Source organism: Rhinopithecus bieti, unplaced genomic scaffold, assembly GCF_001698545.2.
Source record: "Rhinopithecus bieti isolate Rb0 unplaced genomic scaffold, ASM169854v2 scaffold_42084, whole genome shotgun sequence".
NCBI lineage: Eukaryota > Metazoa > Chordata > Mammalia > Primates > Cercopithecidae > Rhinopithecus > Rhinopithecus bieti.
Window position 1 is genome coordinate 3,413,245 of NW_016818934.1, and position 25,266 is coordinate 3,438,510.

At 41.7% G+C, this 25,266-nt stretch overlaps 2 protein-coding genes across 4 annotated transcripts in view; one reads left to right on the top strand and one right to left on the bottom strand.

Moving 5' to 3' along the window:
* KATNAL2 (katanin catalytic subunit A1 like 2) overlaps positions 1 to 25,266 on the top strand; it is a 119,474-nt gene that overhangs the window by 41,876 nt on the left and 52,332 nt on the right. For all 3 annotated transcript variants that reach the window (XM_017857811.1, XM_017857812.1, XM_017857813.1), the window contains one exon: positions 18,071 to 18,141. In XM_017857811.1, coding sequence (XP_017713300.1) covers positions 18,071 to 18,141 — 71 coding nt within the window. The remainder of the gene's footprint in view (positions 1 to 18,070; positions 18,142 to 25,266) is intronic.
* On the bottom strand, positions 146 to 5,497 carry ELOA2 (elongin A2). The gene is made up of 2 exons (XM_017857810.1): positions 2,801 to 5,497; positions 146 to 209 (listed from the first exon to the last, which is right to left on the bottom strand). Exon 1 carries the CDS (start codon positions 5,086 to 5,088, stop codon positions 2,821 to 2,823), a length of 2,268 nt encoding a protein of 755 aa, XP_017713299.1. The 5' UTR covers positions 5,089 to 5,497; the 3' UTR covers positions 146 to 209; positions 2,801 to 2,820.

The following is a 25,266-nucleotide window of genomic DNA, read 5'->3' on the forward strand; positions in this document are numbered from 1 at the left end:
CAGGCCCACCCAGGGCTGAAGCCCTGACCGCCCTTGGCCCCTGGGCTGCCCCGCCCCCATACGTAATCATTGCGTCAGCAAAATGCGGCCAATCAGGAGGGTCCACGCCAGGTGGACTGCTGTGCCCCACAAGTTGTTGAGGTTAATTTCAGCCTGGACACACCCCACTGAGTTCTACCGTTGGCCCTCCGTGTTCGCAGGTTCCACATCTGTGGAGTCCAAAAGACACACGACTGAATCTTCCTGGGAGTAAAACCCAAAATAACAACACCGCAAGACAACATGGTAGAAAGAAGAACCCACAGAGGATAACAACCCTTTACCTGGGATTGACGTTGTGTGAGGGGACTTGCAAGCATTCGTAGCAAAGTGAGATTAAGAGAGATAAATGAAAAAGGTGTGTTTTACTTCTCCACATCGGCTCCATCAAGGTCAAGACGCTTTTGGAAGCAGTGTCTTTTCCCCGCCCTCTAGCCCATCCCTCTGAAACCCCCAGGGTCCTGGGAATGTAACGATTTCCATGAAATCTTTTTTCCATCGTTGACTGAGGAAAACTGGGTGCTTTTTATGGATTTTCTAAGTCTAGGAAACAAAAAGAAGTCAGCAGGCGCCAAATCAGGACTGTAAGGTGGACGCCTCATGATTTCCCGCGGCAAGTCTTGCCCAGCTGCCCTTGTTCGGTGAAAGGCATGAGCAGGAACATCGTCGTGGTGGAGAAGAACTCTCTGGTGAGGACCGTTCTCGCTCCAACTTTCTGAAAACGCTCTCCTAGTGAGCAGATGTGATCACGGTTTGGCCCTCCAGAAAGTCAACGAGCGGAATCCCTCTGGCATCCCCCCCAAACGGTGACCATGACCTCTGCTCTTGACTGCTCCTCTGTGGCTTTGAATGGAGCGCTGCCACCTCTTGGTAGCCATGGCTTCGTGCTTGGTCTTCAGGATCCTGCCGGTAGAGCCACGTTTCATCTCCTGTTACCAGTCTGGGAAGAAACGCTTCAGGATCTTGCTCCCACCGGCTGTTTAAAATCTCCTCAGAAAGGCTTGCTCTGGCGTGCAGGTGATGTTGGTGCCACGGTTTGGGCAGCCGAATTCCACTCTAATCTTTCAGTCAGAATGAGGCAAACAGAACCATTTGAAGTGTCTATGATATAGGCTATTGTTTCTGTTGTCGATGACGGTTTGACTTACTTTTTTAATTTTCACATGACTTTTTTTTTCCTCTCTCTGTCTCTCTGTGTGTGTGTGCATCTGTGTGTGTGTCTGTGTGTGTGTGTGTGTGTGTGTATTTCTTCTGAAGAAGGAAAGTGGTTATAGCCTGAGAATCGGGTTATGAGAATTCAGGTGTTAAGGCTTTTTTGAGAATTACCCCTCCTTGGTGTGTGGCAAAATATATAAATATGCTTTGTTTTCCGTCTTCCAGCTCCCTCATAGAGAGGACCCTAGTGCAATACTGGGAAAACTTCCAAGCTCCTAGAATGAGGATTATTTTAGTAGAGATGGGATTTTTTTCATATTGGTCATCGTGGTCTTCAACTCCTGACCTTATATGATCCACCAGCCTCAACCTCCCAAAGTGCTGGTATAGAGGTGTGAAACTCCCCACCCGGCCTTCTTTGAGTTTTATATCATCACTGATAGGATCAACTCCCTTTCCTCAGAACGAATGTTTCTCTGTCTTCCTTAAATGCAGTTTACTTGTGCTGGTTTTTTAGCTGTGTGTGTGTGTGTGTCATAGCTTGCACACATTCCTTTGATTACCAGCCTGCGTGAGGCCAACAAATGCCCTCTGATAGAATGTAAAGGTTCAATATAGCTTGCAGAAGCCCCTGTGATCTGAACTGCAGGTTGTTAACCTCGTCATCTCATGGTATCCAGAAAGTCTTATTGGCAGCTTTAGACTTCTTGATTCAGAACCTAAATAAATTGATTAAGTTGTCTCCATTCCTTCATAGGTGTTATGGGTGAAAAGATTGTGAATTATTCTATGTGTTACTTTGGGAAACTATTTTGGCTTGATGAATGTACCAGTGATTACCATTCATTTATGAAATCAGATAGTTCCTTTTTCTACGTAATAGCAGTTTTCTTTGAGCCATGCTCTGGTTCTGTCCCCCAGTCTGGAGTGCAGTGGAATGATGAAAGATCACTGCAACCTCTGCTTGCCCAGCTCAGGCAATCTTGCCACCTCAGCCCTTTAAGAAGCTGGGACCACAGGGGTGTGCCACAATGCTGGGCTAATTTTGATATCTTTTTCAGAGACGGGGTTTCCCTGTTTTGCCCAGGCTGGTCTTCACCTACTAGGCTCAAGCAATTTGCTTTCTTTGGCCTCCCAAAGGAGGATGGGTCATGAATACAGGACCATGCCAAGCGTTTTATTAAAACAACAACAACAACAATAAACAGTTTACATATTCAGAATTATCAGTGTCACCTAATGGCTTGTGAGTTTTGTCTAATAAGTTCTTATCTACTTGATGATTTCAGAAAAAAGAAAGGAAAAAGGGAATCTCACATCTTGTTCCTTATTTATGATTACAACTAGGGTGTTATTTAAAAAACTATCAGTGAACAACCAAAAGAGAATTGTTCCAAATGTGTTCATATCTTCTGAATTCTGAGGTGTCCTCCAGGCTGGGAGGTAGTGGTTTGGTGTGGGAGGTAAAATCACAGGGCCAGCACGTGACACCTACGGAATTCGAAGGCTCAACTTTGCACTAAGCTAAAGGTTCTGGTGTCCATTGGAAGTTTCGTTCCCCAACCCGCATTGACTTTGCATTGTTCCTCCTCCCTCCAGATTTTACCTGCAAGGCAAGTCCTGAGTTCATCGTCGGGAGAATCTTTTCTTGTAGTCTCGAATTGCCTTGGCCATCAGCGGGGCCACTTTCTTGGCAGCCTGTTTCCCGGTTTTGGTCGTGGGCGTTGCGTGCTCATTGCTGCTGCTTAGGCAGTGTTTGGCCTGCCTCTCAGGGAGCTGGTGAAGGACGCTGCTGCTGCTGCTGTCTCTGCCACCACTGTCACTGCCCCTGCTGGAGGGAGCATGGCTGCTTCCTGCAGGCTTTGGGGCTGGCTTGATCTCTCCATTTTCGGGTTCAGTAGCTGCTGCAGACTTATCTTGCCTCCTTGACGCATCATAAGGCGTCTTGGCCACAGATTTGTAATAGATCATCTTTGCCTCTCCGCTGTTGGGGTTGTTTTCATGTGCAGATCGGATATTTGCTTTCAGTACTCTCAGCTGCTGCTCTTGGCTGTCCTGAAGCCGCAGGCACAGCTCCCGCCAAGATTCGTGCTCCTGTGGCTTTTCTTCCTTGAAGTTCCAGAGACAACGAATCCTCCATAATTCGTCGGTCTCTTGAATGAGTGCGTGATTATATTTCTCTCTGCGATACAGCTGATCAGGTGTCCACCCTTCCAGAATGGGTTCAAGATAGGAGTAGGGGATCCCTTCCACATCGCTGAGGGTGTCCGGATTGTTTCTAAGGACCCGGACGCACTGCTGTCCCAGCGTCAGCACCTGGGGTTGACAGGCAGGCCTGGAGCCCGAGTACACCTGCATCTTAGCATTCACTCTGTGTCCAGTGAAAGCAGTTTCCTCCTGGAAGGTTGGTGCAGTGAGTGCTTCTGGCTTTGCCTGGGAGATCATGGAGTCAGAATCCAATAGCAAATGGTAGTTGGCCTGCATCCATGCCTCTGAGGGGTCCCAGAGCTCTGAGAAGGCACGACTGGGAACTGTTTTCAGCCCTGCAGAATTAGTGCCGGCTGCCTGCAGCCTCTCTGACTGGCTTTCCTCCACAGGAGGCAATTTCTTAGCTGAATCCCAGGACACACGAGTGCCCTTGGAATCGTTTGCTTTCCTTTGTTTATCTCCAAGTGCAGTGGTGGTAGATTTCCCAGTCTTTTTCTTTTGCTTCTGCAACTGGTCGTAAGTGTGGTATTTTTCAAATGACAGAGTGGGCTGCTCGAATTCCTCAGCCATATCCACCTCCTCCACCTCAGAGAGGGAGCTCATGGTCATTCTGCCCACATGAGCAGTTGGTGGCTTCCCCTCTTGAGTCTTTCGGTCGTTGGAAAGCTGCTCTTTCTCCTCGGAAGACAGGCGGTGTGTCCCATTTCCTGGGTATGAGCCGTCTAGACTGGGCATCTTCTTGTTCGAGTGTCTGTGATGAGGCCTATTTGGGTGACCGTCTGGAGCCACCGCCAAGGCGGGGACATGCTGGCTGCTGCCAGCTCGTCCCTCTTCCTTGTCCTTCTTGGCGTCACCCGAGGGCGGCCTGTCCCTGGCACTTTCCCGGGAGGACATCCTTGGGGTTTCCTCTCTTAAGCGGGCCCGGGATGATTTCTCCCTGATCAAATTAGGGGAGTGCCAATCACCCTGGGCACACAAGGGGCATTTTTCCTGGCGGGACGATTTGTGTCCCTTGCTGTGGCTCACAAGCCCTTCCCCCTGTGGTTGGCCCTGGCAACCTTGACCCAGCAGAGGCCCGCCCTGAGCGGCATGAGCGTGGCCTCTTCCGGGTTGCTTCCCGGGCACAGCGGGCTCAGGGCCCTCGGGCATTGGGAGGGGAGCGGTGCGCGATGGAGGGGCCCGATGGGGGCCGGAATCAGTTGCGGCCATTCTGGGGTGCTTTCTCTCGGCTCTGGGCTCGCGACTGGGAGACCTTCGGTGAGGTCTCTGGAGCCCCGGAGGTGTTCTGTGTGCTGTCCGTCTGTGCTCAGGGCTGTTAGATGGGTTCCTGGGGACTGTCCCGTTCTCTGGGAAGCCCCAGGCCTTTTCCTGGTCCTGAAGAGCCTCCCTGAAGTGCTTTCGGGAAGCGCTCTCCTCGGGGTCCTGTGCATCAGGCCCCGTGTGTGGGTCCATAAGCACCAGCTTCTTCCACCGGGCTGCTAAGTCTCTGGCAAAGTCGCCCACCTGCTGGTGCTTCCGCAGGCGCTTCACCGTCTTTCTGATTCCAGTCTCTGCCAGTATGTCACCTGCCATGGGCAAGGCGGAGAGTTTCTGCAAATATTTCTCTAGTTTTTTCGGGTCCGTCTTAGTGGTCAGATACACCTGCAGCTTCTCCACTGCGTGCAGCGTAGTGGATCCTGCCGCCATCTCACCAGAGCTGTGCAGGCGTCACTGTCCTGGAGGTCTCGGCTCTGTCCTCGGGGCGGCTGGACACGAAGCCAGGCAGCGACCTCGGGATGTGGAGTCGCAGGCTGGAGCGACCTCGGTCCTCAGAGCAGCAGACCACTGGTTCTGGGGCGCTGCTCCTTGCAGACCGTAGGCCTCAAGGCGTGGAGTCACCACAGCCTGGAGCAAGCTCAGTCCTCGGTGCAGCGGGCCACTTGGTCTGGAACGCCGGTCCTTGCAGACAACTGAGCAAGCCTGCTTCTAGTCCTCGGGATGTGGAGCCATTGCCTGGAGTGACCTCTGCGGTTTGCTGTCCAACACGGAATGAAGCTCTAGTGCCAGAGCTGGGCCTTATATGGCCCACCGCAGGCCCACACTCAGGGCTCTAGCCCTGACCCTTTTAGCTCCTGGGGTGCCCCACCCCAATACGTACTCATGCCGTCAGCACAATGCAGACAATCGGGACGGTCCACGCCACGTGGACTGCTGTGCCCCAGAGGTTGATTAGGTGAATTTCAGCCTCGACACACCCCACTGAGTTCTACCGTTGGCCTTCCATTATCGCAGTTTCCGTATCTGTGGATTCCAAAAAACATGGACTGAGTCTTCTTGGGAGTAAAACAGAAAATAACACAGCAAGACAAAATCACAGAAAGAAGAACCAATACAGGATAACAACTCTTTACCTAGGACTGATGTTTTGTGAGGGGACTTTCAAACATTTGTCAAAACTGGGACTAAAAGACTAAAAAAAAAAAACCGTTAGATTTTATTTATTAACATCTGCTCCATCAATTTCAAGACAGTTTTCAAGCAATGTCTTGCCCCCACCTTGTCCCTCAAACCCTGATGGTTCTGGGAATTTAACAATTTCCATGAAATTTTTTTTTCTGTTATTAACTGAAGAAAACTGGGTGCCATTTGCAGAATGTTTAATACTAAGAAAGAAATAGAAGTCAGCAGGTTCCACATCATGACTGTAAGGTGGACGCCTCATGATTTCCCATTGAAACTCTTGCCAAACTACCCTTTGTTCAGTGAAATGCAACAGCAAGAACTTTTTCATGATTAGGTAGAACTCTCTGATAATGGTTTTTCTGCTCATGCTTTGGCTAATTTTCTCAAAAACTCTGTTAGTAAGCCCATTTAATGATGGTTTGGCCCTTCAAAAAGTCATTTAGTTGTATCTTTTGAGCATTCCCCAAAACTGTTACCATGACCTCTTCTCTTGACTGGTCCTCTCTGTCTTTGACTGGAGTGCTGCTACCTTTTGGTATCCATTGTTTTGTGCTCTTTCTTCAGGATCATCCAGTGTAGCCATGTTTTATCCCCTCTTACAAATCTTGGAATAAATATTTCTGGATCTTCTTCCACCTGTTTTAAAACTTTAAAAAAATTTTTACTCTTGTCTCTAGCTATTATTGTTAAAACAGATTTGGTATCTGGATCGGACTTTCGTTTTTCGGTGACAATTATTAAAACAGGATCATTTGAAATATAGTATCTATGTTTTTTTCTCTTCTGTTGTTACTTATTTGTCCTCTCAAATTAGGGAACACTTGGTCCTATGTTTCTGAGCATAGTTGACCAATTCGGACATTGTATGAAATTCAGCAAATGTCTTTTCTGGATCTGTAGACACTTCTTTTGAGATTTCTGGTATTTTGTTGGGTTGTACAGCATTTGAAATTTAGGAAGTTTCCTGGAAGAGCCAGGAGATAATCAGGAAAAAAACAAAAAACAAATTAGAACCTACAGGTATAGATAGCCAAGCTTTTAGGTGAATATTAGATGCAGAGACTGTAAAAGAGAAGTATAGTAAAACATTTGAAATAAGAGAATAAGAGATGTGTCCTTTTAACTGTTTGTTTTGAGATGGAAAGCTTAATGCAAAATTTGGATCTTATTACTGAAATTGAAATGAGCTCATGCAAATTAATCTCCATTGCATCCGTAAAAAGGAAATTAAAAGCACTAATGTTGCATGTGGTGTATACACAGTAACATTTCCTAAATATCTTCTCAGTCTAAAACTGGGAATGATATTCAATGCTTCCTTTTCCTCAGGCTATGGTATCATAGGATTCAATTTTGAATTTGATAATGGAGGTATATTTGTGGCACAATAGCCCACAAAGGAAATGAAAGAAGAAGAAAACCACCAGATTATTGAAACATGCAAATGAGGCACCTAGATTAGATGTTCACTTCTGGGCCTCCTTTCTTTGTACACAGAAATTAATGGGCATGTACTTGTGTCCATTTCAGGGGCACACCATCTCTTACAGTTTAAATGGAACTTTTTTGGGGGGAGTGGCTCATTCTTAGTTTTTCTTTAATTCAGAAGATAATTTTCTATGTTAATTTGAATGGCCTGGGCAGAAAGATGTAGATCTGGCCAACTTTATACCTTTAATTAAGAAATTTGTAAGACTGCATTCTGTGTTTTCAGTAACAGAAGCTCATCTTAAATATTTAACACTACATTTTGAATAGTGTTTTTAAAACTCTCTTTCCCTATTTTACTCTTACTGAATTCTGAATTTTTATCAGTCTTACCTCAAAATAAAAATCACATTATTATTTTAAGGCCTGGTCGCCACGAGTAAAAGCTGCTTCACAGTCCACAGAGTAGGAAAGCCTTTTTTTTTTTTTTTTTTTTATATTTGGGGGGGGGGGTCTCCCTCTGTTGCCCAGGCTGCTCTCAAACTCCTGGGCTCAAGTGATCCTCCCACCTTGGCCTCCCAAATTGCTGGGATTACAGGAGTGAGTCATGGTGTCTGACCGTGGAAAGCCATTTTTGATGCAGCCTCATCACCAGACAGAGTTCTAAAGGACTCAGTCAATCTCCATTATAGAGATAGGCTGTTTTGCAAACTGAGATTCTAATAAAAAAAAAAAAAGTGGAAATTATTTTGATTGGAGTTGAAGTAGCTACCATTTTGCAGAAATGTAATCAAAACCCTAAGCAAGACTCTCTGATAGGCTATTCTTTCAAAAGTATGATCAACATTACTCAGATTTGTTTAGGATTAAGAATTAGACTTCTGTCTCAAGAATTAGAGCTTTTGCTTTCTTATTTATCCTGATCAACTGTGTTAATCAGGTCAGTGGATCACTGTTTAAATGATTCTCCAGGGATTCTAAAAAGGAGTTTGAAGGAAATAATTCTGACAAATGTTCCAACTCGCTTTTATTAGGGTTGCTATGAAACTCACTATCCTATCCATGGGTAGTAGAAAATAAACTGTATTTTTCTGCGTCTGTGTATGTGCATGTATGTGCACACATGGAGTATTTCTATAATATAGTGTAATTGATCTTCTAGAGTATAAACTGCTGAGTGATATCGCTGGGCCAACAGGTATGTGCATTTTTCTTTTTGATAGATTTTGTCAATTTGCTCTGCAAAAGGGTTGTACCAAGTTACATTCCCACCAATTATATCTGAAATACAATATTCTTTCAATACCTTACCAAATCTGGACATAAAAATGTAAAAAATAGCTGCACTTAAAAAATTTGAGATTCTTATTGAAAGAAGCTTATTTTTGTACCAATAAACTGAAGAAGTATAGACAATACTTAAGGTGGTTTCTTCAACTTTTATATGCATTGCAAATTATTATAAAACCCAAAAGAAAAATGGTAAAGAGAAATGTCTGCTGTAAATGAACACGTGAAGATTCTGAACACAGAAATGCCTGTGTTACTCTTCTGTTCAGTAAGTCTAGTCCTGTAGTCACACTGATGCAGCAAGGTTGGGTAGTAATAAGGTGTCATTACTGCTCTCCAAAGCAGAAACAGGCTCTGTCTGGGGGCTGGCAAAGTAGGCCCTCACAGTGTTATGTGTGATAACCAGTTCTTTTACCCCATCATTTCCATCTTGAATAGCTTCAAAATATTGCATAGAAAGAGTTATATTTTCAGTTAGACTATTTATTTTATATATCAAGGCACAATTTTATGTAGAGTATTTACATTTATTTAAGCCTTCTTTTATCTGCCCCTTTCCCACCTTTTGCATTTTAAAACATCTTTATTCATATACCGTACAACTCACCATTTAATATGTACAATTCCATGGCTTTCAGAATATTCACAAAGACGTACTTCCATTGCCTTGATCAATTTTAGTACCTTTTCATTAGCCCAAAGAGAAATTCTGTACCCTTTACCTGTCATCCCCTCCACCCCCAGCCCCCTGCAGTTCTCCCATCCTCCCAGTCCTCTCCTCCCCACTTTTAAACGTCTCTTCCGGGATCTTTTTTTCTGTTCCTCTAATAAATCTACTGAGTTTTCCCTAATGAGTTTTTCATCCCACTAATGAGGTCCTTCCTCTGGGTATATGCGTGTCTGTGCACACATGGAGTATTTCTACAGTATAGTGTAATTAACCCTCCTCATCTTTAAGAAATTCAGCCAAACCCAGTGCAGTGGATCCAGTACTGAGGAGCACACAGAGAACACTAGCTACTTTTTCTCAGTGACCTAGTCATAGAGAACATTTGCACAAGTACATGTTTCAATTAGGAATAAGCAAATGCGTCTAGAGTGAAGGATAGAGAGACTCTGAAATGCATGAGCAAAGCAACAAACAGCTGTTGGGCACCCACCAATTACTATCCCTAATATTGACATAGCACCCCCACAGTTTTCAAAGCACTTCCCAGGCTTTATTTCGTGTGATGTACAGGACACTGCATTAGAACCTCTAATATGGAGGGATATGGACCTTGTTAGAAATGGGACCAGTCAGTGTCCAATATAGTCTCTAGGAAAATGTAGATCACTTTCATGGCTCTTTAAGCCAATTTCCATCTTTGCATTCTCAAAGACTTTTACATGCATGTGAAATAGATTAGCGTTATTTACAGCAGGTCTGCAACTATTCAGCAATTAAAAGACATAATCTCTTATAAGACATACTACTCCTGGTGCAGCAGGGTGACTAACCTTTTGAAGGAGGTCTAGCCAGTAACAGCTTTGAAATGGTCACTAATATTGTGGGAAATTAAGCTTGAGAAATTGTAAAAGACATCATTCATTTGTTACTGAGTTAGGTCAACTAGGAAAGAATGGCTGGTAGCCATAGTTGTTTGTTTCTGGCAAGTTTGGCATGCAGGTTTTGGTAAATTAAAATAGTGGTTGTGCAGGGTATGAATTTTATGAAATAATATTAAAGTAGTGGATTATCTCTGGTCTGGAGTGAATATAAATGGGTGGGAGAATGATGAGGAGGAGTTGATGAAGGGAGGAGCATTGACCCAGAAGCCAAGATTCTGCTTTCAACTATTTGGGCTTTTCAGCAAATCCTTAATTCTTATAGATCTCAGGTTCCTGAGATTCAGATGATCTCCAGGGCCCCCTGAGATTCAGTAATTTCCAGGTACCTTTTAGACTTGAAATTCTGGACCAAAACTCCAAACATAGGTTTAAGACTATATAAATTTACAAACATATCCCATCTATCCTATTTCTGCCTATTTAATATGCAGGTATAATTTTATTTTGCAAACTTGATATGGACTGAATTATATGATGATTATCATTTTTATTATGCAAACAATGGTCACTTTGGAATGACCTCAATTTCACGAAGGGCTCCCCCTCCTAATACACTAGATGGCACTGTAGGTGAGGCAAAGTTAATTACAAAAAAAAGGGGGGGAAAACTGTGATGGCCAATGTTAATTTTGGCAAATTAGAGAGGGTTCAGTCTTCACCAAGAGCTGTCATGTCAACATCTTCAGAAAGATGAGTGGAAACTACAAATGTCAGATATCCTTAATATCAAAATGCTATCATTTTGTATAGTGGCTTTCAAACTTTTTTTTTACTGTGACCAACTGTAAGACATCTCAGACTGAAATTCAGAATTATCTCCCTCACATATACCTACACACAAATGCAACAAAAGTTTCCTGACACAATACTAAGCCTTCTTACCTGTTATGCATTCTGCAATAATTCTATTTTATTCAACTATGCTTCTTATAACTGATTAAGTTGACTTTATGACCTATAGTTCGAAAAAAAGTGATCTAGTAAACCTATCAAGAAATATCAATCTTCTTACCACAAAATTGTATGTGAATAAATATAAACAATTTTATTATTCAATTATACCTTAATAAAGCTGAGGGGGAGGGAAGAAAATAGAATGAGAAGAAAATTAAATCAACATTTAATGGGAAAAATAAATAAAGAAATAGTCTCTACTTGGCATTTGTCACCATGCCAGGTGCTGTGGGCAACTGGAAGTACTTAATGCTATTTCTGTTTTCTGGGAAAAAGAAGTTACTTTAAGAGACATTAGAGAAGAAACCTGTAAGACACTTTGAAATTGTGCGCAGATAGACCAGAAAACCATAGAAGCAGATAATTTACATGAAAATTTCATGGAATAGCTGGAAAATTTCTAAATCTCTACTTTGATAAGGGGAAAATTACATACTGTTGGACAAAAGTAGTCACCAAAAATAGGTGTGTATTTCATTCATATAAAGTTCAAAAATGAGAAAAGTGAACAAATACATTTTTTAAGAATACATACATAGTTGGTAAAATCAGAAAGAAAAGTGACTGATAAGCACAAAATTCAGGCTAGTCATTATCTCAGTGGGGAGGGAGGGGAACCATCTGCAGGGAACACCCAAGGGGGCTTCTAAGATATTGAAGGTGCTCTGGGTCATAATCTGGGTGGTGTTTGTTTATTATTAAAAATGAATGGATGTGTTATACACATATATAAATCACATATATATATCTCACAGTAACAGAAAATATAGCAAAGAAGACTACTGTAATTGCCTTCTTGATTCTTTCTCTCTTGGTAATTTGTTTTTGGGTTTGTTAACCATTCCCCCCATCACCGCTGTCTTCAAGGACAGAGGTAGAAATGTTCCCAGTGACAATGTTTCCGAGTAGACTGTTGTATGCTTTTAAAGCTCTCCTTAATGTTATCAGATCTGTCATTGAGGATTAATTTGGATTTTAGAAATAGCCAAATCTCCTAATAGTATTTGTAAATTGGAAGAGACATACATTTACATAACAAGAGAAGATTGATTAAGTTATGGTACATTCTCTGCATACATTAAAAATCAAGTATTATAAAACATTTAATGCCTTGAAAATATTTATAAAATATTATTTTAAAAAACAAATTATCAAATCACATGAGAGTACTACTTTGTAAGAAGACTTAAAAAAATATAGGCTGGGTGGAATGATGCACACTTGTAGTCCCAACTACTTGAGAGGCTGAGGTAGGAGGATCACTTCAGCCCAGGAGTTCAAGGCCAGCCTGGTAACATGGTGAGATCCCTATCTCTAAACAAATAAAATTAAACTTTAAAAAAGAATGTGACCAAAATGTGTTTTTTTCTCATGGTTTTACACATTGGACCAGTTTTCTACCATGATTATTTTTGTAAATGCAGCTTGGGGGAAGACTGTGATCATTAATCTATATTGAATACAATTTTATAATAAGAGTTTCAGAAATTTTTTGGGCAATGGAATAAGAATCTGATCTGCCAAGGAACTAATTTGAAACCATAAACATCCATTTAAATACAGTAGTACTGACATGTATGTTTAAAAATTAGTCACTGCTTTTTAAAAAATAGAATTTATTTTTTAGCAGTTTTAGATTCACAACCAAATTGAACAAAGTATAGAGAATTCCCATGTACCTCCCCTCTCCACATGCTCACCTTCCCCCACTGTCAACATCCCAAAATACAGTTATATGTTGTTAAATCGATGAATCTACACTGGCATCATTATCAGCCAAAGTCCATTTTTACATGAGGGTTCATGCTTGCTGTTGTATATTCTGTGGGTTTGGACAAATGTATAATGGTGCATATCTGTCACTACAGTATATCATATAGAATGGTTTCGCTGCCCTAGAAATCTTGTATTCTACCTATTCATCCCTTCCTCCCCACAACCCCTAGCAATCACTTATCCTTTTACTGTCTCTATAGTTTTGCCTTTTCCAGCATGTTATATATTTGGAATCATACAGTATATAGGCTTTTCAATTGGCTTCTTCCACTTAGTGATATGCATCTAAATTTCCTTCATGTTCTTTCATGGCTTGATAGCTCATTTCTTTTAGCTCTGAATAATATTCCATTGTCTGAGTATACCACAATTTATCTATCCATTCACCTACTGAACGACATCTTGGTTGCTTCTAAGTTTTGGCAATTATGAATAAAGTTGCTATAGACATCGCTGTGCCAGTTTCTCTGTGAACATAAGTTTTCAACTCATTTGGGTAAATACCAAGGAGTGCAACTGTTGGGTCAGAGTAATTGCTAAGAGTTTAGTTAGTCTTTACTTTAAAAAAACCTGCCAAAGTGTCTTTCAAAGTGTTTGTACTGTTTTGCATCCCACCAGCAATCAATGAGTTTCTGTTGCTCTACATCCTTGCCAGCATTTGGTATTTTGGATTTTCACCATCCCAGTAAGTGTGTAGTGGTATTTCACTGTTGTTTTAACTTTCCATTCCTTGATGACGTAAGGTTATCTTTCCATATGCTTGGTTACCATCTGTATATCTTCTTCTGTGAAGTGTCAGTTCATGTGTTTTGCCTGTTTTTAAGTGGATTTTTTTTTAGTGTTGAGTTTTAAGAGGGTTTTTCTGTGTTTGTGTATTTTGGATACCAGTCCTTTATCAGATACATCCTTTGCAACTATTTATATCATTCTGAATCACTACTTTTTATGTCATCTATTTTATAGGTTCAAGGATTATATTTTTAAATCTCTTTTTTTTTTGGACTTCTGAGAGCACTGAGTTTTATTTATTTTAGACTAAATTCAAAGCAACAGCTAGCTTTTGAATGGTAGAGAGCAAAATCTGTCAAACAAATGGTAGTTACTATGCTCCCTTCACAAACATTTTGAAACACAGGTTGCCTTATTTGTTGTGTTTTCTAGCACACTGAATAAGGGATTATCATCTTAAGCAATAAAACTTTCTATTTGAATTCTTTTGGATGGATATGTTTATAAAATAGGTTACCTGCCTACTTACATTGCAAATACTGAGCATAAGTGAACCTCTTCATTATGACTTTAAATCGTAAGATAAGAGAATGCTCTAAAAAACAAGAATAAGATGCTATGAAAAAAGAAAGAATCAGAGAATAAGAAGAAGCTCCTGGAAATTAAAAATGTTATTATCTAAATAAATTCTGCTAAAAAATAAGGTCAAGGAAATTGCTCAGAATATAGAACAAAAGAGACAAAGGAATGGAACACTGTGGGAAAAAAATCTTTAAAAATCTATTCAGGATATCTCCTATCCAACTAATAGGTATTCATAGAATTAAACCAGAGAAAACATAGGGAAATAATTTACCAAAGAAATAATAAAGAAGTTTTCAAAAAATGAGAATATGAGGATTTCTAGCTTGACAACGGCTAGGCAGTGAATGGAAAATGATCCATACCAAAGAAATTGTGTAATTTTAGAATCCTAGGTTTAAAAATAGGATCCTAAAAGTTTCCTGGGAAGAAAAATTATATTACATGCAAAGGATCAGGAATCATAATGGTAATGTTATACCTTTTCAGGCTGTCAAGCTTAAAGTAAAATAAAGACACTTTCAGGCATACAAATTCTCCCATTTATCTCCCATACACCTTTACTCAAGAGAATGTGTGCTATTAAAACAAGAGAGGGACCAGAAGAGAAAGAATCAGTTTCTAGGGGATCCAATGCAAGAAAATGTCAAAGGAAAATCCCAGAAAAAGCATCTATTGCAGGTCTAAGAGTCATTCTCTAGAGCAGAAGGGGAGGACAGAGGCTCCAAGAGGGAAGCAAGAGGTGAATGAGTAGAAAGGACACAAAATCTATGTATTTGATGGCATGGAAAGTGATATGAGATGTGTTAGTGTTTTAATTATTAATAATAGGTATGTTGGAAAGTAACCTAACAAAAATGGGGTGGTTATTCATTTCAAAAAAATGTACAGAAATGGAAAAGTAATCACGGTATTTTTGGCTCCACTGTGAACAACTTTTACATGGTCCTAATAATGTAATCAGCAAATACTGATCCAATTGTAGGGAAGGATAGTTTGAAAAGGGTGTAAGACAGCTTAGTTCTCATCTGTCTTAAAGGAAGTGGATAGTTAATGCCTAACACACATATCATGGAACACTGATGTATTATTTAGAAACATGGAAGTGCATATCAGAAGAAACAGCTAAAATAATTAAGGTTGTTCCCTCTAGGGCAAGGGTGTCCAAACTTTTGCATTCCCTGGGCCACAGTGGAAGAAGAATTCCCTTGGGCCACACGTAAACTACACTAACACTAACGGATAGCTGATGAGCTAAAAAAAAAATAAAATAAAACTTCATAATGTTTTAAGAAAATTTACAAATTTGTGTTGGGCCACATTCAAAGCTATCCTGGGCCACAGACAAAAAAGTAGAGAGGTGGTTGCCAGGGGCTGGGGGTAGGGGAGACGTGGAGTTACTCTTTAATGGGAATGAAGTTTCAATTGGGGAAGATGAAAAATTTCTGGAGATGGATGGTGGTGATGGTTGTACAGCAATGCGAATGTATTTAATGACACTGAAATGTACACTTAAAAATGGTAAAATGATGGCCAGGTGCGGTGGTTCACACCTGTAATTCCAGCACTTTGGGAGGCTGCAGCGGGTGGATCACCTGAGGTCAGGAGTTTGAGACCAGCGTGGCCAACATGGCGAAACCCTGTCTCTACTAATAAAGTACAAAAATTAGCCAGGCATGGTGGTAGGCGTCTGTAATCCCAGCTACTCAAGAGGCTGAGGCAGGAGAATCGCTTGAATCTGGGAGGCGGAGTTTGCAGTGATCAGAGATCACACCACTGCATTCCAACGTGGGTGACAAGAACAAGACTCTTTCTCAAAAATAAATAAATAAATAAATAAATAAATAAATAAATAAATAAATTTTAAAATGGGCTACGCCTGTAATCCTAGCACTTTGAAAGGCCAAAGTAGGAAGATTGCTTGAGGCCAGGAGTTTGAGAACAGCTTGGCCAACATTGTGAGGCTCCCATCTCTACAAAAAATATAGAAATCGGCCAGATTAGTTTTATTTAAGTGGTAGTGTGCACCTGTAGTCCCAGCTACTGGGGAGGCTGAGGCAGAAGGATCACCTGAGCCTGGGGAGGGCAGGGCTGCCATGAGCCCTGATCACACCACTGTACTCCAGCCTGGGCCACAGAGTGAGACCCTGTCTCAAAAAAAAATTTTAAAAGAAAAAAATGGTTAAAATGGTGAATTTGGCCGGGCGCGGTGGCTCGGCTCACCAGCCTGTAATCCCAGGCACTTTGGTTCAGAGGCCGAAGACGGGCGGGATGGCGACGACGCAGGAAGCTCGAGACATCCTCTGGTAACGCGGGTTGGAAAACGCCGCGTCTCTACTAAAAAATGCAAAGAAAGAACTAGCCGCGGCGACGTTGTGGCGGGCGCTGTTAGTCCCAGGCGCTACTCGGGAGGACTGAAGAGGAGATGCGTGACACCTGGGAGGCGGGGCTTGCAGTGAGTGAATCCGGCCCACCTGCACTCCAGCCTGGGGCTACAGAGCGAGACTCCCAAAAAAAAAAAAAAAAAAAAACTAAAAAAGGTAAATTTTATATTACGGTGAAAGCAATCTTAGAAAAAAAATTAGTATTATTTGATTTTCAAGTAATTATATGCATATTTTAATTTCATTACAACGTTAATTTTAGAAAGCTCTGCATGAAAGCCTGAAAAGTATTTTTTGGTTTTGGTTTGCTTGTTTTCTTTTTTCTGTTTTTTGTTTTTTGTTTTTTTTTTTTTGAGACAGAGTCTCACTCTGTCACCCAGCCTGGAATGCAGTGGCAAGATCTTGGCTCACTGCAACCTCTGCCTTCCAGGTTCAAGAGATTCTCATGCCTCAGCCTCTTGAGTAGCTGGAATTACAGGTGCATGCCACCACCACTGGCTAATTTTTGTATTTTTTGTAGAGATTGGGTTTTACCATGTTGGCCAGGCTGGTCTCGAATTCCTGACCTCAAGTGATCCGTCCACCTTGGTCTCCCAGATTGCTGGGATTATAGGTGTGAGCCACCGCACCCAGCCACTGAAAAGCGTTTGTATGTGTCATGAATATAAGTGTTTGTCCATAGATTTTATGATATAATTTAGGCCACACAAAGACCTTTTATGGCTTTTGTCTAGTTCTTATCTATATTCTCCTTAGATAAAGATAGATAAGTTATTTTCAAATAAGGGAAGTATTACTGAACATGACTATTTTGTGAATACATTTCGGGGCAATTTGAGATACCAGATTCCTAAATGTAGCACATTAACACTGTGAATAAATGCACGGATTCATCCAGTTTGAGCAAAGACCTTATTATACAGGAGTTGTCCTTTTATGGCCTCTGCTATTCTCAGTGGCTATTCTAAATGCTTGCCTGTGCAGTCACCCCTGAATGGTTTGTGGGAACTCATCTCTGCATTTGGCAGGGACTGGGTGGGGCTCTGAGTGAACTAGAGATATAGTAGCAGGTAAGTGCCTGTGTTGTCACAGATGATTTCTGGCTCGCAGCTGATTATCTTTTTCTAATCACTTTCTTTAACCTGGTCCCAATAGTAGTAGATGTGCATTTGTTTCCTCACGATTATAAGCAATAAAAGGCCGATTGGCTCGGCAGGAAGAAGTCCAAGTGGTAAAGAGCAATCCTAATTCAAATCATTGTCCCTTAAGTTTACAATTGAGAAGGCAGCTGTAAGAAGAAAATAACGATGAAAAACAACTTTATATGTCCTTAGAGACTTCAAACTGCTTTCCAGCCTTTAAGTCATGCTGCTTGGTTTTGACAGGTTACATTTACCTTCCAGGGTTTATTGCTGTAAGAGCAGTGTTATTTTTTGTTGTCATCCTACCTAAATTTTCCTCTTTGTTCACAGTGCGAGATGAGGACAGAAGCACGACGAAAAAATCTTCTCATTTTGATTTCACATTATTTAACACAAGAAGGGTATGTTACATTCCAAACATTTATAGAGATATTTCCTCTTTCTCTGCTCTCTACTTTTCCAGATACGTACTTTTAAATACAATACACTTTCTTGTTTTGAGCAGTTCTATATTTACAAAAAATCAAGCAGAAAGTACAGAGTTCCGTACACCCCTTCCCTTTTCCAGTTTCCCCTCCCAGTGACATCTGTATTGATGTGGTATATTATTACAGTTGACAGGCCGATACATTATTAACTGAAGTCCATAGTTTACATTAGGGCATACTCTGCGTTATATTGTGCTGTGAGTTTTGACAAATGCATAATGGCCATGTATCTGCCAATATGGTACCATACAGAATCGTTTCGCTGTCCTAAAAATCCCCTGTGTGCCACTGACTCCTCCTCCTGCCCCAGCAACCCAGACATACACTTTTTCTTTTTTGAAATAGGGTTTCATTCTGTTGTCCAGGCTGGAGTGTAATCATGGCTCACTGCAGCCTCTAACCACATCCCCCTGCTCCCAGCCTCCCCAGTAGCTGGGACTGCTGGTGTGCACCATCATGCCTGGCTAATTTTTGTATTTTTTGTAGAGACAGGGTCTCACCATGTTTTCCAGGCTGGTCTCGAATTTCTGAGCTCAAATGATCAGCCCACCTCAGCCTCCCAAAGTTCTGAGATTACAGGTGTGAGCCAGTGCCCCTGGCCTCAGACGTATGCTTTTATTGCCTCATTTACTTAGATATTTTTCACATTAGATATTGAAAACTTTTTCAACAGGTCTATCCAGTACATAAAGTACTTTTCCTTTCCTCTACACATTTGAAGATAGGACAGAAATGAGTTTTTTCTGTAGTCTCACTGCTGGCTATGTACACAAGATAACTTTCTTAATCAGTTTGCCTTTCCTCAAAATAAAGATATTGCATTTACTTGGACAACCTAAGCCCAACTCTCTTCTTCCTCGCAATACCCATTCTATAACTGGCAGGGTGAGGAAATTTAAAAACTTTTGGGTTTGGCCACCTACCTCATTAAAAACACACAAGCAGTTACAGTGTTGGATGTTATAAGAGGAAGAGAGCTGCTCCAAAAGTGTTTGAAGGGCACTATCTACTTTATATTCACTTTTCTTTTCAAATTTCAGTCAGGAAGAAAACATGTAGGTTTCAGACTAAGAGCTTACAAACTTTTTTTTTTTTTTTTTTTTTTAAACAGATGAGGGTCTCACTCTGTTGCCTGGGCTGCATGATCATAGTTCACTGCAACCTCTAACTCCTAGGCTCAAGGAATCCTCTCGCCTCAGCCTCCTGAGTAGCTGGGACTACAGGCACATGCCACCATGTCCAGCTAATATTTAAATTGTTTTTAGAGACAGGATCTTGCTGGTGCTCAGGCTGGTCTTGAACTACTGGCTTCAAGTGATCCTCTCCCTCAACCTCCCAGTCACTGAGATTAGGGCTTTAAAACTTTTGAGTTAGAGCAGTGGTTCTCAATCAGGGTGATTTTGTCCCTTGGGGGATATTTGGCAATGCTTAGAGTTCTTTTTGGCTGTCGCACTGGCGTCTAGTGGGTAGAGGCCAAGGATACTGCCAAATGCCATCTGACACACAGGACAGCCCCTATAACAAATAATTATCTGGCTTTGAATGTCAACAGTGCCAAGATGGAGAAATCTGGAGTTAGAGCAAGAAAAACCAATCAATTTTGATATTTTCCCAGAAAGTCTGATAAGCATCTTTTCCTCCATTAAATAAGGGAGCTACTGGAACTAAAAGTCAGTTTTGAGATTCCAGTGACCCTAGTCCTGGAGAGGCACAAAGGAAAAAAGTGAGGAGGGCAGGAGGCAGTTGACAAGGAACTGAGAGTTCCCATTGTTTCTCTTACGCATGCCAGCAACCACTGCTTTCAATAAACCTATTGCCCCCTAGAAGGGATGACCATTTTAGAGACTTTGAGGAATTTTTCTCCACATTTTGTAGTAGATATTGGGGTATCTATTTTATACTTGAAGAAATTCAGGCTTAGAATAGTCAAAGATTGTGTCAGGAGGTCATCTGGGTCTAAGTGGGAGAACTTTCCAGGCCTGTCCTGACCCAGAAGCCTTCCAGGGTCCTTATTTTTCTGCTCCAATGTTGAAGATTTACTTTTGCTTGAGGATCACATCAGAAAATCATAATGTGGGTGGGGTATGTTTTTTGAGGTTTTGTTTTGAATGATGAATTTTTTTTTTTTTTGAGGCGGAGTCTCGCTCTGTTGCCCAGGCTGAACTGCTGTGGCACGATCTCAGCTCACTGCAACCTCTGCCTCCCAAGTTCAAGTGATTCTCCTGCCTCAGCCTCCTGAGTAGCTGGGATTACAGGCGGCTGCCACCATGCCCGACTAATTTTAGTAGAGATGTGGCTTCACCATATTGGCCAGGCTGGTCTCAAACTCCTGACCTCAGGTGATCCATCCACCTCAGCCTCCTAAACTGCTAGGATTGTAGGTGTGAGCCACCACATGCAACCTAGAATCATGATCTTTTGAAGTCTTTTTTTTTTTTAATTTCGATGACACAGCCCTTAAGAGATCCTGAGAACATGTGCCCCTAAAGTCTTTCAAAGAAAATGAAATCTCTGCAACTGTACTTAAGTATTTTAAAAATCATTTGTGTCATTAAAGGATCTGGGATTCTTGTTTTTTGGGTTTTTTTCCCCAAAATTTCAGATATATGCATTTGGTAGTTTCTTTCAGCACTCCGTACCATCCTGAGTAGCAAACAAATCACGTTGTGGCTAGATTTCTGAATGGAAATGAGAAATTGAATTCTCTATGGACTTTTAGTTTTATGGGGGAGTTTTGGTTGTGTTTCTTGATTTTATTTCAGCCAAACATGTCTGCTTTTGATTTTTTTAAAAAAGTAAAATTGGTCTATATATATGTTCACCTTTTAAATGTCAATGTTTAAAAGTAAGCATTTATGTGTTTCCATAACTGACATCTGATGAAGACCTCATTCTCTCCTCCTCTTCTACCCTCCTCTTTTCCCTCTTTTTATACTCTTGTATTGGTTCTAATAAATGGTTGCTTTTCAAAAAAAGTCAGATATATACACTTGGTGGTCAATTATAACACTATACCTTTGAACAAACTTTGTTACTGAGTAATCTGATTTATTTTCTCCCCTTGACTGACCATGTAAGCTGCTTAATTGCAAAAAGTAGCCTTTCTCATCACACCTTAGTATCAGAATTTTGAGAATGACTTTTTTCTTATGGCAAATATAATGAATTGCAACATCTTTAACACAAAAACATTTTTTACTCACCTTGAAACACATGATTTTATCAGACACTTCTCTTTCTGGTGTTAGGGAGATACATTTTATTGAGAAAATAGCTTATTCTTCCCACATCCCCACCACCCACTCCCAGACTAGAGAAATGAGTGCCCCCATCCCATGGTTAGCAGACAGGCAGGCCATCAGTCACTTCTCAACTTAGGCTCAAACTCTGTATCTCCACATAGCAGTGGGGTGGAATTGAGCCCCGGAGCAGGGCAGGGCTGACTTTGATCTTTTCTGTGCCTCTGTTTCTCCATCTGGACTATAAGAGCATTCCTGAAATTGACAAGCCAGACAGTCTGCATGCGGGTAGTGGGCTGCTCTGCTCTATTCAACGGGCACTTAAGAAAAGTAACCCCAAGGGTAGCATACGAGAAAGCGCCAAGTGTCCAATCTATGACAGGGCTGTGGGGCTTGTTGTCATAGGGACGGCTTCCAGGATATGCAGATAGACTTAGGAGCCATTGGGAGCCAGACTATTTTCTTTTCTTTCCTTTTCTTTTTTTTCTTTTTGAGACGGAGTCTCACTCTGTCTCCCAGACTGGAGTGCAGTGGCGTGATCTTGGCTCACTGTAAGCTCCTCCTCCCGGGTTCAGGCCATTTTCCTGCCTCAGCTTCCCGAGTAGCTGAAACTACAGGCGCCCGCCACCACGCCCAGCTAATTTTTTTTGTATTTTTAGTAGAGATGGGGTTTTACCGTGTTAGCCAGGATGGTCTCGATCTCCTGACCTCGTGATCCGCTCTCCTCGGCCTCCCAAAGTGCTGGGATTACAGGCATGAGCCACCACGCCCGGCCCAGACTATTTTCTTTCAAGTGCCTACTCTTCTTTCTGCTAATCTGTGATCTTGGACAAATTACTTACTGTCTTTGTGCTTCAGTTCCCTCATCTGTAGAATGGAGTAATGGGGTATAGCTAAGTATCAGGTAGATGCCGTTATTACACAGATTAAATATGTAACATGCTTAGAATCGTGCCTGACAATTACACTTATACTTCTATTATTGATAGGATTTGGGTTTTATTCTCTTAATACCCAACTTGGTTCAGCAAAGGACTTAAAGAAACTGGAGGCCGGGCGCGGTGGCTCAAGCCTGTAATCCTAGCACTTTGGGAGGCCGAGACGGGCGGATCACGAGGTCAGGAGATCGAGACCATCCTGGCTAACACGGTGAAACCCCGTCTCTACTAAAAAATACAAAAAACTAGCCGGGCGAGGTGGTGGGCGCCTATAGTCCCAGCTACTCGGGAGGCTGAGGCAGGAGAATGGCGTGAACCCGGGAGGCGGAGCTTGCAGTGAGCTGAGATCCGGCCACTGCACCCCAGCCTGGGCGACAGAGCAAGACTCCGTCTCAAAAAAAAAAAAAAAAAAAAAAAAAACAAAACTGGAATGTGGGCTTGGCCCATTTTATATCATCTTTTGATGGAATCTCAGCTCTATCCAAAGAACCCTGAGTTAAAATACTTCAAGGTGCTTTTCTAAGTGTGTGAAACACTTGGAAGGGTAGTTACACAGAATGTTAATAGGAGTGAAAGAGTTTCGTGGTCAGGTACGCTTGGCAGATATTGGGTTAAACTAAGCAAGGTCTCTTATTTCAGGACTTCTCAGACCATCTAATTTACTATGTGCAATGAGAATATCATACTAAAGTCACAGTATTCAAGGTTTTGCAAACCAATTTGGCCAAGGTTTTTCCGGGGTTTTCTTATTGTGGTGGTGGTGGTGGTGGTGGTTGTTTTGGAGACAGTGTCTCACCTATCATCCAGGCTGGAGTACAGTTGCCCAGTCATGGCTCACTGCAGCCTCAAATTCCTGGGTTCAAGTGATCCTCTCACTTCAACCTCCTGTGTAGCTGAAACTACAGGTGTGTGCCACCACACTCAGTTTATTTATTTATTTATGGTAGAGATGAAATCTCACTATGTAGACAGCTGGTCTTGAACTTGTGGTCTCACACAATCCTCCCACCTCAGCCTCCCAGTTAGCTGGACTGCAGGCGTACCACCATGGCTACTTTTTGTTTTGTTGTTTTGTTTTGTTTTTTTGGTAGAGATGAGATTTAGCCATGTTGCCCAGGCTAGTCTGGAACTCCTGGGCTCAACTGATCCACCTGCCTTGGCTTCTAGAGCGCTGAGATTACTGGAGTGAATCACTATGCCTGGCCTAAGAAACTCTTTTTTTTTCCCCTCAGATCATCTTTAGAGACTAGTTTTCCACAGATAACTTTGAGAACGCTATCTTCTGAGATTGGCTGACTCTTATAAAACTTAAACTCACCATGCCAGGCCCCAGCACTGTGAACATAGTAACAGAATCTCAGTAAATGTTATTTGCATAGCTATTGAGGAACTTACTAGAATGTAGACGGGTAGAATAATTAGAAACCAAGACAAAGCCATTTTCACAAATAATCCCTGATTTTTTCTTACAATGTATTTTTTGTTCCACAAATTGTATCAGAAAGAAGAACTGTAAAACAAAAGACAAAATAAAAGTCAGATGTAGTTGTTAAGGCCAAGAGTTTGCTGCTTACAAAGCATGCATTTTTCCTTTCTGCCACGAGGTGGCTCTTTGTATCGTGAATCAATGAAAGTTCTACTAGAATTGATCATTTTCCCGAAACCTGCTGGAAAAGGGACAAATGAGTGGATTATCAAAATGAAAATGAACTATAGATAATTTTAAGGACATATGAGCATCAGTAAAAGAGATCTAATGAAGTCCTACAAATTCAGCAAAGAGGATAGATTACTGTGGATTAAAATAAACAATCAGGGAAAGATTTGTAGAGAGGGTGATGTGAGCTGGACTTAAAAGATGTATAGAATATGAATAGACCGATGTGATGGTAAGGCCATTCCTGGCAGAGGCACAGAGGACGAAGGGGCACAGCCTAAGTGGAACAATTAAGTAAACAGGAAGGCCAGAGTTTGAATGCCCGTGAGTGAGAATTGGTGACAGCAGACAATGGAGGGTCATGGATTCTGGTTCTTCTATTAATAGTCCTCCATATCCATCTTCTCAGGCTTAGGTAATGTTAGTAGCCTCCGCGTCTCTCTCTTGTGTCTTGTTATTGCGCTCCAGTTATTGCACACTACTTGCTGAACACCACTCTTCTTAAAGTCCTGTCCTGTCATTCTGTTGGTTAAGAATCTCTAGTGGCTCCTCCTGCCAACCACATCAAATTCAAACCTCATTCAAGCTCAGTGCAACAGGAAAACACAGGCAGTTTTGTTCTTCTGACCAATTAGTTTAGGAAACATGGGGCCTGCCATCATTTATTCTTGTAATTTTTGTTCAAGCTAAGACTCTATGGTATTGGAAAGAGTTCAGTATATAATGTTATGTCAGTAAAGGTTACAAGCCATCTATAGTACATGTTTCCATCTTCCACCTTCTTTCTTTCCATCCTTCCTTTATCTCCCTTTCTCTCTTTTTGTTTTTGTTTTAGAAGTGCATATGTATAAGTATATGTATGTATTTAGTCATTTTAAAAGTTTGGGCCAGGTGCAGTGGCTCAGGCCTGTAATCCCAGCACTTTGGGAAGACAAGAGGGAGAATCACTTGAGACCAGAAGTTCGAGACCAGCCTGGGCAGTATGGCAAGACCCTGTCTCTACAATAAAATAAAATAAAATAAATAGCTGGGCGTGGCGGTGCATGCCTGTAGTCCAAGGTACTCAAAAGGCTGAGGTGGGAGTATTGCTTGAGCCCAGGAGTTCCAGGCTGCAGTGAGCCAAGATTGTGCCACTGCACTCCAGCTTAGGTGACAGAACAAGGCCCTGTCTCTAAAAAGAAAAAAAAAAAGTTAAAAAAAGTTT